The sequence below is a fragment of the Armigeres subalbatus genome, chromosome 3 (genome assembly GCF_024139115.2).
Source record: "Armigeres subalbatus isolate Guangzhou_Male chromosome 3, GZ_Asu_2, whole genome shotgun sequence".
Classification (NCBI taxonomy): Eukaryota; Metazoa; Arthropoda; class Insecta; order Diptera; family Culicidae; genus Armigeres; species Armigeres subalbatus.
In genome coordinates, this window is record NC_085141.1 from 300088618 (window position 1) to 300105109 (window position 16492).

At 42.5% G+C, this 16492-nt stretch overlaps 2 protein-coding genes across 2 annotated transcripts; one reads left to right on the plus strand and one right to left on the minus strand.

Moving 5' to 3' along the window:
- Positions 1-1010: 1010 nt before the first annotated feature.
- Positions 1011-2245, minus strand: LOC134222591 (pickpocket protein 28-like). Its single transcript, XM_062701751.1, has 3 exons — positions 1579-2245; positions 1266-1523; positions 1011-1076 (listed from the first exon to the last, which is right to left on the minus strand). Exons 1-3 carry the CDS (start codon positions 2212-2214, stop codon positions 1011-1013), a joined length of 960 nt encoding a protein of 319 aa, XP_062557735.1. The 5' UTR covers positions 2215-2245.
- A 6732-nt stretch (positions 2246-8977) lies between these two features.
- LOC134222593 (uncharacterized) lies at positions 8978-16050 on the plus strand. The gene is made up of 2 exons (XM_062701752.1): positions 8978-8989; positions 14206-16050. The coding sequence occupies exons 1-2, from the start codon at positions 8978-8980 to the stop codon at positions 16048-16050; spliced, it is 1857 nt and encodes a 618-aa protein (XP_062557736.1).
- The last annotated feature ends 442 nt before the right edge of the window (positions 16051-16492 follow it).

Here is a 16492-nt window from a genome sequence, read left to right on the forward strand (position 1 = left end):
TGGTATCGATTGCGGACGGACTAGAAACAGTAAACGATGCATGGTACGGAAAGCGCGAAAAAACTTGATACTTTCTTGTAGCATCTTCCAGTCGGCGTGTGCTGAACCGTCGTCCAACTCTCTCCTCCTAGCGACGAATCCGCGCAATGCGCAGGAGTATTCCGCCGATGAGGAGGTGATGATCAGATGCGATATCGGCACTACATTTCTTCCGTACAACAAGAAGGCTGCTGGCACGTGGTGTTTGAAAAACCACTACGTGGACATAAACTATAAAATATTTGAAGAGCATTAAGTATAATCACGACATATTCTAAACATGTGTACCGTTTTTATCACATAGTTTTTTTTAGTTACATCGTTATGCATTTTTGGCTTAACTTCCCTTGAGACCAAAAACAGTACTTTTATGAGTTCATGGTTAAAAACTGCTAGTAAACACATTTGCAGTCGATAACTACTTTGATTAGTTTATTCTATTAAATATTCATATTTCAATACTTCTCTAACACGATAAGTCGATGGTTTCTTCAATATCAAGTAAAAGATAGTTCACTGTAATAGAATTCCATATGAGATATAATTTTACTTGAATGAACCAGTTCAAAAGGATAATAACTCTGATAGATGCGCCACTTAAGTATGTTGCCACGGGAAATCCACTCACGGGTTGTGTTTCCTAGTCCACGGGTCAACGCGTAGTTGAATTCGATGACCACGGCTTCGTGAAAGTTTGGTCCTAATCGGCGTGCTATGCCTATATTGTTCTCTTCGCAATCGTCGAACGCAGCAGTAATACACGACTTCCGCCAAACTCAGCATACTGGATCCCATCAAAAGTGCAAAAAGCCCTCCAAGCTGCGCAATGGCTTGAATAATATCTATCAATTCTCTGCGCAACAATGGAAAATAGTGGCGATCTCTCAGTGCAACGAACATTATTCCGGGGTCATGACTGCAAATAAAATATCAGCTGTTTTAAATGTTTACCACTTTTTACCGTGGATAGACTACTTATCACGCATGAAATTCATCTTGATAGGAAAGTAGTTGATCGGAACATTGGTCAAGCCCACCTGATAGTCAATAGAGGTACATGATGGCAAGCATTGGCATAATCGAAAAAAATCACCGGCAAAGTTGAAACTTATGTATTGATCATACAATGTCATTAATGATCTGCGATAACACTCTATTTTGCTTTCATCACAAATCTTCGTATCGATCATTCGAGGCATGGAGAACTTGACACAACCACATTCTACCAGGGTATGGTTAGCGATACACTCAAAAGCACAATTCATCTGATTGTACAGGTGAAAGAATTGAAGAGGCCGTTCGTCGACGAAAAAACAGTTCCTTTTGAATGGGTCAACGGATTTCAGCTTTTCTGATACATCGATCACTTCCGGGCTGATAGTCACGACAGCTGCACTCATATTATTCCAGCGATAAAAACGTTCTTCTGTTAGAGGAACTTCGTCGGGAGCGTGGACAGCGAATTTGAAACCAGTGTGCGTTCCCTGGGGGAAATGATAAGAATAGAACCAACAAGAACAACAATTTGTAACTGGGTACCGAGCAAAATGGTTCCTGATCCTCTTGTCGAATGGCTGCTGCAAATACAATTCCAGAAATTTGACCATTTGATAAAGGCCGATGGGGGTACGCATTGAATCCTGCTCCTGGTCGATACCCACCCTCACGTGTCCAGTCGGAAACATGTACTACATTTGAGAAGTTCAGAAAATCTGGTGATATCTGATCCTTCTTGTAGATTTCGTCCAACGCAAGTGAATTGAATGTGTAACAAATCCCGTCATCCAGCAAGCGCTCTATCATAATGGTTTTGCACGGGGTGTCCCTAGTTCGCCACCAGCATTTTATCATCACATCCTCGAGAGGACGTGCCATCGTACGCAGCCGTTCAATAATATTTTCATTCCCTGACGACGGAGGGAATTTCTTCCAGTGCTTTTGAAATGGACAAACGTGCGCAATGGCGCGTAAACTCTTCTCGCTAACGTCATCCAACATCGTGTAGTTATGATTCATCGTATCCAACGCCCAAGTCAGGTTGAGCATGCCTTCACGTGACTTTGAAAGGGGGCAGATTGTGATGGCCGGAAACGGAATCGTCGAGATCGGCATCAGATCAGACCCGTAAACGATGGTGACTGGGTTCTGGTCCCATTTTCCATACATCTTGAACATGGAAAACACACATGCTGCCAGCGAAGCTAGAATCCAGAGGAGCCACCACGATCTTGAAAAGTCATAACAAATTAAATTAAATAAGGAAATTAATAACTGTTTCAGGTTCAATTCAATTAATGGTGACCGATCTTAGAAAATTAACATTTTCTGTCCAGACCAATCTACCAAACATCCGTTATTCGTCCTGAACGAAAATGATAAATGGACGTACTTCTCAGCGATAGTGGTGTGTCTCAATGTTAAATATCGCGCAGCAAACACAAAATTTTCAAAAAAATATTCATGCAAATATTGCTTCCAACGTTCACCTTTCGACATTTTTCAAATCTAAATGACAGGATAAGCTATTATCAATGTTTGTTAATTAGTTACTTGTAGCAAAATGTATTCATTGCGAACGAGTCGCATGCATACTTAATTATTAAAACAGTTCCGCGTATTCCAGTATTCAGAAGACTCCCTCTTCTAAATATTGAAATACGCGAAATATGTATAATTTAAATAGTATGACAAGCCTCTGCAATTATGTACCAATGGGTGTGCATGAACGCATAAATGTGCAGGAGGCACAATACGTGATTATACTACATGTTTGAACAGAGCACCAAAATGTAAATTTACAAATGGACTGGATATTGTAAAATCACATTGAGCAGAAAAATCCGAAACATTATTTTTGCTATGTACACTGTAATAAGCTTTTTTTGAATCTATTGCGTTTATTTGACAGGCTCAGGCGTGCATAATACTTAACGGAGCCGAGACTTTTTTTTTTTGATATTTACAATTTAAGAAAAAAAAACTTGAGTAGTTCTCAAATGAATTTTTGGAGGAGTTTTTGAAGAAATTCCTGGAAGGTTTTGTACAGAAGTTTCCAAATAAATGTTCGAGGAGGAGAGAGAGGCTAAATGGATTTTCGAACATAATTCGGATTTGAACTGCTAAAAGAGTTTTTGAAGATATTTCTAAAACCCTTCCCAAAAAAAGTCCTAAAGGAATTTCTGGAGTACCTAACCCATAAATGAATTTTTGAAGGAATTTACGGAGGAATTCTCAAAGGAATTTATGAAGCAATTCATAATAGAATTTCAGCGGAAATTCCTACTGGTATTGCTGAAGTAATTCCTAGATTTCTCCAGAAATTCCTTCGGATTTTTTTTCCAGTAATTGATTCGCAATTTCCTCAAGAAATTCATTTGGAGATTCGTCCAGTAGTTCCCTCGGAAATTGCCTCAAGGAGTTCTACAAAAACTCCTTCAGAAACGAATTCCAGAAAGTCTTTCGGATTCTTTCGGGTATACCTTGGATTTTTTCTCAGGAATTAGTTTGGAATTTCCTCCACGCGTTCCTTCAGAAATTTGTTTAGGAAAACCTTGGGAAAATCATTAAGGTATTCTTCCAAAAATTCCTTCAGAAATTCTTCTAAGAACTCTTTTGGAATTCCTTGCAAAGTTCTAGGAAGTAATTTCCTTAAGTAATCCTGAACAGGTTCCTGAAGGAATATCCGCGTGAACAATTTCTTATTTCTACTGTATTACAATACACAGTCCAGGACATTAGTCATTAATAGGCATTTACTTTGTTGTTTTCCTCCCACAATCAATTACATTAAAAGCAATGCTCTTCTATGCCTACTTTTCCTTCGTAACTTTTCCTTTTCCTTTACATAACATGTACTCATATTAATAACAACCGAAAAAGAAGAAATGGGGCGCAAATTGATTTGTTTCTCATTATTGTGATGTTTAAAGTAGTGAGCACGCATGATAAGAATTTTAAAAAAAGCCACTGATTGAGTCGAAATCGTTACTTGTGCAAATATCTGAACCAGCGGTTCTCAACCTGGGGTACATGTACCCCTGGGGGTACCTTCGCTGGCCTCAGGGGGTACCTCGGAAAAGAATGCGTAATGGCGAATGTAGTACAATTTGAATTAAAACTTATTGATCAAGTTTAGAAAATTATGCATTTTTAAATTCCAAAACCTTGTCTTGTACATAATATGCATGGCGATTAGTAAATCAAAGCCTATTGAACCCTGCCCTCCAAAACAAGCACAGTGTATGCAGGGCTGTGCGACAAAAGATCAAAAGGACAAAACGAAATTTAAAACTTTTTCGATACAACCTACCTATTCGAAACAAAATATTGAATAATTTGTTAACAACATGCACCGGAGCTAAAATTAAAGTCTGAAGCTATGAAAACCTGCATTTGAGAGACATGAAGGCTTTTCTTTCGAAAAGCTCATTTGCTTCGTAGCAAGAGAATTGAAAGTATCCTTCTACGCTTCTCGGAAGCCTCCATCCAAACAGCTCGAAGTCACTTTTCAAGTGGCTCGGAGGCCTCTTTTCAAGAGGTAGGGAACCCTCCTTCAAGAGGTGGCTTGAAAGCCGCCTCTCAATAGGCTCTGAAGCCTCCCTTGAAGAGGCTCTGAAGCCCCTATCAAGGGCTTAAAAGCCGCCTTTCAAGAAGGACGTAAGCGTACTTTCAAGTATCTTGAAAGCAGCTTCCAACAGGCTTTGAAAATCTGAAGCCTTCCTTCAAGATAATCGGAAGCCTTTTATCAAGAGGATCTTAAACCTTCTTTTAAGGGCTCGAGAACCACCTTATACGAGGCCCCGAAGCCTCCCTTCAAGAGGCTTGGAAACCTTCTTTCAAGAAGCTCAGAAGCCTCCTTTCAAGAGGTGCAGAAGCTTCCTTTGAAGAGCCTCGCATCTCTTCTTTCAAAAGGCTTGTATGCTTAACTTTCAAAAAACTCTGAAGCTTCCTTTTAAGTGGCTCGAAAGCCGCCTTTCAAAAGACTCTGAAGCCTCCCTTCAAGAGGCTCAGAAGCCTCCGTATAATAGGCTTGGGAACCTCTCTTCAAGAGGCTCAGGAGCCTCTAATAGACAAAAAAAAGACCTGCAGGAAGCTTGATGTATAAATTTTCTTTTAATTGAAATTTTTCACGGAATAATGCAAATTTCAGCCAACTTCATGGAGCGCCATATATCCCGTCAGTTTTCGTCGTTTTCCATATATCTCATCTACGCTTGTTTTCATTTAGACCAAATTAAATGTTTTCATTTAGACCTCAATTAGGCAAACGTCTGAAGGGGTACCTATTAAGAAAAAGGTTGAGAACCGCTGTTCTAGACCAACATTTGAAAGGGCGTAACAGCCAGAATTTATTTCCTTTGAATATTCGTCCACATATATATCACAAGGAATAAATTTTGGCTGTTACGCCCTTTTCAAATGTTGGTCTTGATATCATTCATTTCGGATCATGTTATTAACAAAGAAAAAAATAGCCAAGAATGTCGGGATTTTTTGGGCAGGATTCTCCTCCCAATCCCTTGCTTTATCTTGGTCTTCGTATTTTACATGATTTTCCCACATAATAAGAATAATATCTCGTTAAAGTACTGATAGTACCCAAGTAGCACACGCAACATCTTCCAAAAAGCATCTTGTTTCTATTCAGTGTCATTAATGACATTGAAAAAAAAACATCAAAGCACGAAAAAGTTGCTTCAAGATGTCAAAAACGTTCGAATTGTGATCAATGTTTCATTAACATTGCAATGCAGTTCGCGTTTGACATTTGGAAATAAACAACCAAAGAATACTGCACTATATGTTACATATACGCAACAACATCATCAAATTGCATATTTTTCACGATGTAACTTCAATGCGTCTTTCAAAATTGAATTGTTTGTTTAATTTAACTTACAGATAAGTTGAGTGTATCTTCATGTTTTATTTAGCATCGTTCAACGTTTTGACAACTCACAATTTATTCCGATGATGGTGCAATCAAGTAGGTAACAAGAAACCCGAGTACAAAACTTCATAATCGTATGGTTTTTATGGTGAATCAAAATGCAGTCCCTTCAAAGTGTTGAATGGTGCTGTGGTAGAGTGAAGGACTATCAATCACAAGATCCATAAATTGAATCCAGTTTTATATTTTAATTTTTTTCTTTTTTGAAGTGATTTTTAAGTTTTATATTTTAATTTTTTTTTTCCGCTGTAGTATTTTGCAACATTATTGCAATTTTACTGCAATCGAAGAATGTTTCCGTATGCTCCATCTTGCGCTTTTTAGATTGCAAGAGAGTTATATTTGATGGCACATACGCAAAGATTGTTTCTTTCCGAATAGTTGCAACACAGTGAAATCACAGAGAAACAGACGTCTCACTCAACACATGTTCCATCGTTCACCTTTTCAACGGAAGATTCAATTTTTTGTAGGTGATCGATCGGCCACCGATGGCGCTTCCATCGATTTTGCTTGTGTTTGACGTTTGCACACTACCGCCATCTGGTTTCCGATTGTCCAATCACAGCGCATTTAGCATTGGGCGATAGTGTTTCCGTGGCGATGATTTTGATTGCATTTTGTTCTAAGTGAGACATCTGTTTCTCTGTGGTGAAATGTTCAGTAGTGAAACAAGTTGTGCTACTTGGGTAGGGGGGACGGGTTGTTTGGCCGAAACCCATCCGGCCGAATGCCATTTGGCCGAAACCCATCTGGCCGAAAGTCATTTGGCCGAAAGGTTCTTATGGCCGAACGGGTCATTTGGCCGATAGGTTCGTTTGTCCGAAAGGTCATTTGCCGAAAGGGACATTTGGTGAAATAGTGCATTTGGCCGAATAGGTCATTTGGTCGAATAGGTATTTTGAAAAGTGAGAAATAAGGAGTGAGATGTGCGACGTCTCACTTCTCATTCCTCATTTCTCACTTCTCGCTGAAAAAAGTGAGAAGCACGTAGTGAGTAGTGAGACGTCTCACTACTCACTTCGCGCTCTTCATTTTTTTACAGTGAGAAGGGAGAAATGAGGAATGACAATTGAGACGTCTCTCTTCTTACTCCTAATTTCTCATTTTTTCAAATAACCTATTCGGCCAAATTGCTCATAGACCAGATGTCCTATTCGGCCAAATGACTATTTCGGTCAAATGACCCTTTCGGCCAAACGACTCTTTCGGCCAAACGACCCTTTCGGCCAAATGACCTTTTTGGCCTAATGACCCTTTCAGCCAAATAACCCTTTCGGCCAAACGACCCTTTCGGCCAAATTACCCATTCGGCCAAATGACTTTCGGCCTAATGGTCTGTTCGGCCAAATGATCCATTCGGCCAAATGACTTTTGGCCTAATGGTATATTCGGCTAAACAACTTTCGGCCTAGTAGCATTCGGTCAAATGGCTTTCAGCCGAATGGGTTTCGGCCAAACGACCCTTCCCCGATAGGAGGCCTATCACCCTGATTTTTTGCGGCATCTAGGCGAACTGCTCCTGGAATACATCTCATAGCTCAGATGTTCATCCCATTAAAAACAAAGCAGTGAAAAGGTATTTGACTTGTTTCTTATTTTTATGTTTTTTTCATCAGTGAGTACGCAAATTGACAAAAAAGAGTGACGAAATTGGTGCCGGATTTCTTTGTTTCGCGATTAGATGAATAAATGATCAATAAGATGGAGATCGGGACAGTTCCCCTATACCGATTGTAAGGGATAGACTATAATTTTCACTATAATTTTTACTCAAAACATTAATTGCTAACAAATTTAACCTATACGGTTTTTAGAGGACTCAAATAATGGAATGAACATGTAGATTCGTAAGAATTTTCGCAAAACCGTACAAAACTTTTTTTTTATTAAAAATAGCATTAGAAATTATACGGCCTCTGCGGCATGAATAAAAGTGTGTAACCGTCATATTATTTTTTTAGCAGATAATAATGTGCAGTGTTACTATTTACGTTTTTGGTTTCACTACAAAAGACACCCTCTCACATACATTTGCGCCAATGAATCGAGTCTTTTTTACCAGATCTCTAAATTGCGGCATCTCACCCGGAATAACCCTATACCACAGACAAAACCAAGTTGTTTTGTCATTCATACTCAAAACTTGATTTCAAAAAAAAAATAATTATACTGGTCAAAGTACTGGAAAAGCAATCACAGTCAATATTTAATTATTTTGCTAAATTGGTTTGCCAAATAAGTCAACTGTCCTAATACACTCAAACCCTCTTTTACGTCACTTTTCGGGGGACGTAAACCAAATGTGGCGTAAAAAGAATTTTTGCTAAAATTTCTAGTATTTCACTTAATTGATTGATCGTTAGATACTTTTAAATATATTCACTTGCGTCTTACTTGAGGTATTGTAAAACCTTTCAAAATCCAGGCATATGTGATGTTACAAGATCTCAAAATTGTCCAGGAGTTTGAATCAAATGGTCTACCGAATCAACCAAAGCCTTCATGATGTCTCAAGCCGTGGAATTGTGTCCTATGAGGATTTTTCTTTCACTTGCGTCTCAAAACAAAACATATGAGGTGTTGTAAGATCTCCAAATTGTCCTGGAGTTTGAATCAAATGGTCTTATGAATCAACCAAGGCTTCCATGGTGCCCCCAGCCGCGGTACCAACCCAATTATGTTCTCCGATTATTTGTCTTCCACTTACGTCTCAAATCCAGGCAAATGAGATGTTTTACGATCTCTGAATTGTCTTGGAGTTTGAATCAAATGGTCTACCGATTCAAACAAGGCTTTCACGATGTCAACCCAATTTTGTCTTCTGAGTATTAGTCTTTCACTTGCGTCTTACTTGAGGTATTGTAAAACCTTTCAAAATCCAGGCATATGAGATGTTAGAAGATCTCCAAATAGTCCTGGAGTTTGAATCAAATGGTCTATCAAATCAATTTAAAATCCAATTTAGTCCTATGAATCAAAACGGCTATGAGCAAGTTAGTAAGTAATTACAGACTTTTGGTTACGCGTGTTAACCGTTAAGCTTATATTTCAGGGATGGATGATATTCATGGATAATCAGGAACAATAGTTGGAGCCGTATTCACTTTGGTTCTGTGGATCAAAAAGGGCATGGCCCAATTCATATGTGACCGGATTTAGTCACAATCAAATTGCTACAACCATTTTTGTCTGACTTGTGCTGCTCGGGTTGTTACCGCGGCTGGGACATCATGAAGGCCTTGGTTGATTCGGCAGACCATTTGATTCAAACTCCAGGACAATTTGAAGATCTTACAATATATCATATACCCAGATTAGAGGCACAAGTGAAAGTGAGATACTCCGAAGATATAATTGGGTTGATACCGCGGCTGGGGACATCATCGAGGCCTTGATTGATTTGGCAGATCATTTAATTCAAATTCCAGGACGATTTGGAGACCTTACTACATCTCATATGTCTGGATTTGAGACGCAAGTGGAAGAAAAATACTCGCAGGACATAATTGAGTCAACACCGCGGCTGGGGACATCATGGAAGGCTTGGTTGATTCGGTAGGCCTTTTGATTTAAACTCCAGGACAACTTGGAGGTCTTACAACATCTCATATGCCTTCATTTGAGACGCAAGCGGAAGACAAATACTTAGAGGACACAATTGGGTTGTTACCACGGCTGGGGACATTATGGAAGCCATTGTTCATTCGGTAGACCATTTGATTCGAACTCCAGATCAATTTGGAGACCTTAGAACATCTCATATGCCTGGATTTGTGACGCAAGTGAAAGAAAAATACTCGGAGGACATAATTGGGTTAACACCGCGGCTGGGACATCATGGAAGGCTTGGTTGATTCGGTAGACCATTTGATTCAAACTCCAGAACAATTTGGCGACCTTACAACATGTCATATGCCTGGATTTCAGACGCAAGTGAAAGACATATACTTGGAGGACATACTTGGGTTGTTACCGTGGCTGGGGACATCATGGAGGCCTTGGATGATTCGGCAGACCATTTGATTCAAACTCCAGGACGATTTGGAGACCTTACTACATCTAATATGTCTGGATTTGAGACGCAAGTGAAAGAAAAATACTCGGAGGACATAATTGGGTTAACACCGCGGCTGGGGACATCACGGAAGCTTGGTTGATTCGGTGGACCATTTGATTCAAACTGCAGAACAATTTGGAGACCTTACAACATGTCATATGCCTGGATTTGAGACGCAAGTGAAAGACATAACTTGGAGGACATAATTGGGTTGTTACCGCGGCTGGGGACATCAGGAAAGACTTGGTTGATTCGAGAGACCATTTGATTCAAAGTCTAGGACAATTTGGAGATTTTAGAACAACTCATATACCTACATTTGAGTCGCAAGTGAAAGACAAATACTCGGAGGACATATTTGGGATGAAACCGCGACTGAAGAGTCTAGGGAGTTCTAGGATGATCTGGAAAGGAACGGCTGCTTAAGGAATATTAAGTTTGGTTTAGTAGATCATATAGGTCATGAACCATTTTTAAAAAGAGATAACAGCCCTTCGGTTAGGCGGGTAGACCTCAAGAACAAATAATCCAAGGAATTCTTGGATGACCTAGAACGGAATTTGGTTTAATATATCAAATAGGGCATGAACCATTTTTAAAAAGAGATAACAGCTCGGTTACGCGTGTAGACTCCAGGAAATTCTTAGATGACCTGGAATGGAACAATTGTTGAAGGCAAATGATGAATATACAAAGCATCTACTTTGTGGCTTACTTTTGGATGTCAATAATGTTTCAATTTCTTTTTACGTCACGTGCCGTAAAAAGGAGGCTGCCGTAAAAAGAGGATTGAGTGTAGTACAAATCAAAAAAACGAAGAAAATTGATTAAATAAGTGGCCTGATTGATTTTAAATAATAAAAAAATAAATTGCGTCAAGATAATTAATGTGCTACTTAACTTGAAATTGCTTAACTGCAATGATTTGCATATCCCAGTGCCAGATCATATAAGAAAGGGGCGCTTTGGGCATTTATTCAAGCATTCACAACAAACATAATTTACGAGTCACCTACAGGCTTAGATGCCCGACTGAAGGAGGCCTTGGCTTAGACAAATCCTAAGGATCAGTTAAACATTTTATGTATTTAATGTATACATTAAATCTGCTAGATAAAGCCTCATTCAAACTCACACATTAATCAATTAACCTATTCATTAACCAAGACAATGTATGTTACCACACTAACGCCATCTTCAGTGTCTCGTACTTTACTCGACTCGACTGAAGTTAATTTTTTTTGCGGCATTTTGTGCTGTGACGCCGGCTATTGTAAGACCTGATGGCATCAAATTGTTGATTCAGTGTTATCTGTTTAGATGTCAGCAACATAAATAATAACTTTATTTTAATTACATTACGCGTTAAGCGAATAAAGATGTATTTTTGCAAATCAGTTTTCAAATCTAATAGTCAAATGTCCTACAAAAATTAAATTATTAAGTGAAGTATAAATGTATTGCATTAAATCTTGTACCTATTTGCGGTAAATATTTTTAAGTGTTCAGATGATTTCCTGTTCATGTCTATCGTTTCATAAGCCCTATAAAATGAAAAAAAAAACAATAAACGTTTGTAGCATCACTTTAACATAACACAAAATTCTACCGCGTTGACGCTGATGGTTCGCCCACGGAGCAACCCGTAGATGGATACAATGCGCACGCCTTCGCGAATCAGCCATCTGAGCAACCAGCGTTGGCCTGGGCCGTTCCCTTCTGAGTCGCCGAACGCAACAATAGTAGACAACTTCCGCCAAACTCAGCATACTGGACCCCATCAGAAGGACGAACAATCCACCGAGTTGTGCTATTGCTTGGTTGACTCCCACCAGCTCTCTCCGCCATAATGGGAAGTAATGTCGATCTCTAATCGAAACAAGCATCAATCCGGAACCAATACTGTAAAACAGACAATGTGTTGCGGGTGAAATATTCCAACAGCTTGAACATCAAGAAGGTGTACTTATCCTGCATATAGTTCAATTCCTTTGGAAAATAATTAAGTGGAGCCTGAGTCAATCCAATCTGATAGTCAATCGAGGTACATGAAGGTAAACAGAGGCAGGTTTTAAATTTTTTACCGGTCAAGCTTGCCCTCATTGCCACTTCTTGTAATTTGAAAAAAACATTGGTGTAGCAATCAATTTTACTCGCATCGCAGATTTTCGTGTCGTTGAACCGTGGCATAGAAAACTTCACGCAGCCGCATTTCGCCAATGTGTAATTGGAAATACATTCAACAGCACAGTTGAGTTGATTGTAATGTTTAAAATACTGAAGAGGACGTTCATTGGAGAAAAAACAGTTCCTTCTGAACGGATTCATAGACTTGAGCAAATTGGATGCTTTGGTCACCTGTGGATTCACAGTCACAGTAGCGGCACTCATATTATTGAAGCGAAAGAATCGTTCCTCTGTCAAAGGGACTTCGTCGGGTGCATGGATGGCAAATTTGAATCCTGTAGTTGCCCCCTGTAACAAGAATGTGTGAAATTTCTGGTTAAATAATCATTTCGTTTAAATACCGTGCATAAAAGTTCTTGGACATTTTGTTCTACAGTAAACACAAATTGAAGTCCAGAATTATGCCCATTGGAAACAGGCCTGTATGGATATGCATTCAAACCAGCTCCAGGACGATAGCCTTCGTCTCGATTCCAGTCGGAAGGCGGAGCAGTGGACAAATTCAGAAAATCGAAGGAGATCCGATCTTTTCTGTAGATTTCATCTAGTGCAAGAGAGTTGAATGTGAAACAAATTCCATCATCCAACAAACGCTCCATCATAATGTTTCTACATGGGATAAATTTAGATCTCCACAAACATGTGACCATTACATCATCGAGCAAGTGTGTGATAGCTCTCAAATCTTTAACAGTATCTTCCTTTCTTTCCTTTGTGATCTTTTTCCAGTTCCATTGAAATGGGCAAACATGTGCCAAAGCTCGAAGTTTCATTTCGCTGCCTATATCCAACATAGTCGTGTTTTCGTCCATCATTTTCAATGCCCAAGTCAGATTTAGCACATTTCCTCGTAACTTCGATTGCGGGCATATGGTGATGGCCGGAAATGGGACCGTCGAGATCGGAGTCAGTTCGGACCCGTAAACAATCGTAACCGGATTTGCTTTCCATTTGGCGTACATCGCAAACGTGAAGTATATGCATGCTACCAGGCAAGCTGCAGTCCAAAGGAACCACCATGATCTGGAAGTAGTTGGTTAAGCGAAAGCTTTCAAATCGAGAGCATAGAAGTACTTTTCGGCTAAGGAAATCTGCCGCATCGCGAGATGCCGAACGGCAGAAATAAAATTTTCGGAGACATATTCATAAAGATATCGTTTCCACTGCCTAATTCTAACCATTATTCACTGTTAATGATAGTGCATAGCAAATAATGGTGGAGTATCTGAATAGATCTGTAATTAGATTTAAAAACCTCGTGGATCCATTACACATTTTATGCAAATGAGCCATTAGCAGCACGAAAACACTTCATTATACAAAATCGCTTCTCAATGTTATTGCTCTAATTTTGTAATGAGTGAAACCAGCAATGAAATTGAATAATAACTGGAAATTGTCATGAATGATGGTTTGTCATAAGTCATATTTTATCCCGAACTAAATGGAATGTCATAATAGTTCGTCGTAGTTGTGGAAAGCATATGCATTAATAAATTATAAAGCTTAGCTTTAGCTTAGCTTTAGCTTAGCTTTAGCTTAGCTTTAGCTTAGCTGTAGCTTAGCTTTAGCTTAGCTTTAGCTTAGCCCCAGCCCAGCCCCTGTCCCCACTTTAGCTGTTAGCTTCTCAGCCCCCACCTGTTTAGCTTAGCCTTAGCTAGCCCACCTCTAGCTTCCCAGCTTAGCTTAGCTAGCCTGTTCCAGCTTTTATTTAGCCCTAGCCCCTTTTGGCTTCCCACCCCTTTAGCTAGCTGCTGCTCCCTGTTAGCTTAGCTTTTAGTTTTAGCCCTGTTAGCTTAGTTTAGTTAGCCAGCTCTGCCCCACCCCACCTGCTTTTTAGTTTAGCTTAGCTTAGCGCTAGCTAGTTCAGCCCCCACCCCCTGTTAGCTCCCCTGTTAGCTTAGTTCCCACCCCTGTTCCCACTGTTCTCCTGTTCCCCCACACCCTGTTCTCCCACCCCACCCACCAGCCCTGTTCACCCCCTGTTCCCGCCCTGTCCACCCCCCTGTTCCACTGTTCAGCCCCCACCCCTGTTCCTGCTCCACCCCTGTTCCACTCCCCAGCCTCACCCTGTTCCCACTCCCTGTTCCTGCCACCTGTTCCCACCTGCAGCCTCCCACCTCAGCCCCAGCTCACCCCACCAGCCAAACTTCCTGTTCTGCCCCACCCTGTTCTCCAGCTCCCCAGCCCTGTTCCCTGTTCCCCATTCTGTTCCCTGTTCCACTCCTGTCTGTTCCACCCACCTGTTCCCACCCAGTTCCACCTGTTCACTCCCACTGTTCCCACCTGTCTGTTCCCAGTTCCACTCTGTCCCTGTCTCCTGTTCCCACCCCAGTTCCACCCTGTTCCCCAGCTCCACCCCCACCCAGCTCCCACCCCTGTTCCTGCCCTGTTCCCTGTTCCTGTTCCCACCCCCTGTTCCCAGTCTCCTGTTCCCCTGTCTGCCTCCACCACCCTGTTCCAGCTCCCACCTCCCTGTTCCTGTTCCCCATCTGTCTCCACCCCACCTCCTCCCCAGCCCCTGTTCCCACCCCAGCTGCTCCCAGCCTGTTCCTGCTCCCCAGCCTCCCCACTCCACCTCACCTGTCCTGCCCCCACTCCACCAACCCCACCTCACCTCCTGCCCATCTCAGCTCCCACTCCCAGCCCCAGCCCTCAGCCCCTGTTCCACTCCCAGCCCTCCAGCCCACTGTTCCAGCCTCAGCCCAGCCCCACTCAGCTCCCATCTGTTCAGCCCCACCCCACCCTGTTCCACCCCACCAGCCCACTCCCTGTTCCCAGCTCCCAGCCCCTGTTCCCACCTGTTCCTGTTCCTGCTCCTGCACCTGTTCCACCAGCCCAGCCCCACCCCCTGTCTGTCCACTCCTGCCCCTGTCTGTTCCCCACTCCCCAGCCCTGTTCCCCACCCAGTTCCCCAGTTCCTCACCCTGTTCTGTCTCAGCCTGTCCTGCACCTGTTCCCACCCAGCCCTGTCTCCTGTTCCTGTGTTCCCACTGTTCCTGTTCCTGCCCCCTGGTTCTGTTCCACTCACCCTGTCTCAGCTCCCTGTTCCAGCCCCACCCTGTTCCCAGTGCTCCCTGTTCCCAGCTCCCGTTCAGCTCCCAGCCCTGTCTCCAGCCTCAGCTCCTGTTCCCACCCCACCACTCCCTGTTCAGCCCCTGTTCCCCACTCCCACCTCCCACCCACCCCACCTGTTCAGCCCTGTTCTGTTCCCACCAGCCCCACCACTCCAGTTCCTGACCTGAATTCCCCTGTTCCAGCCCCAGCTCCCACCCCCAGCCCCAGCCTGTTCTGCATCCTGTTCCCACCCAGCCCCACCTCACCCCTGTTCCCACCCCACCAGCCTGTTCCCCAGCCTGTTCCAGCTCCACCTGTTCCACCCTGTCCTGTTCCAGCTCCGTTCCCAGCCCTGTTCCCACCCTGTTCCCCAGCCCCCAACCCCCACTCCACCCCAGCTCCCCGTCCCAACCCTGTCAGTTCCCCTGTTCCCCACCCCTGTTCTCCAGCTCCCTGTTCCCACTCCTGTTCCAGCCCCACCCACCTGTTCCAGCCCCTGCCCACCCCACCCCTGCCCTGCTCCAGCTCCTGTTCCCAGCTCCCTGTTCCCACCAGCTCCAGCCCACCTCACCTCAGCCTCCCACCCACCCTGTTCCTGCTCCCAGCCTCACCCCTGTTCCCAGCCCTGCCCCAGCTCCCAGCTCCAGCTCCCACCTCCCAGCCTCAGCCTCAGCTCACCCCCACTCCACCAGCCTCTCCACCAGCCCAGCCTCCCCACCACCTCAGCCAGCCTCACCAGCCTTTGCCTCAGCCTTAGCTTTAGCTAGTTTAGCCTAGCTTTAGCTTAGCTTAGCTAGCTTTAGCTTAGCTTTAGCTTAGCTTTTAGCTTAGCTTTAGCTTAGCTTTTAGCTAGCTTTAGCTTAGCTTTAGCTAGCTTTTAGCTTAGCTTTTTAGCTAGCTTAGCTTAGCTTTAGCTTAGCTTTAGCTTAGCTTTAGCTTAGCTTTAGCTTAGCTTCCCGAGGAGTTCCTGAAAGAATTTTGATAGAACTTCTGTAGGAACTCTTCTTTTAGAAAAATCTTGGAGGAGCTTTTCGAGGAATTCCGGAAAGAACTTCCCAATTAATTCCTGATGGAACTTCCAGAGAAATTCCTGGAAGAACTTCCGAAGGAATTCCTGGAAGAAACCCCGGAAAAAATCCAGGAGGAACTCCCGAAAAAAATCCTGGAAGAACTTCCGAAGGAATTCTTGGAGAAACTTC

Coding starts and splice junctions, on each gene's coding strand:
- LOC134222591 (XM_062701751.1), bottom strand. CDS start 2,214: ATGTTCAAGATGTATGGAAAATGGGACCAGAACCCAGTCACCATCGTT. Junction 1,524..1,578: donor ATCAGGAACCATTTTGCTCG/GTACCCAGTTAC, acceptor CATTTCCCCCAG/GGAACGCACACTGGTTTCAA. Junction 1,077..1,265: donor GTATCGCTAACCATACCCTG/GTAGAATGTGGT, acceptor ATTGACTATCAG/GTGGGCTTGACCAATGTTCC.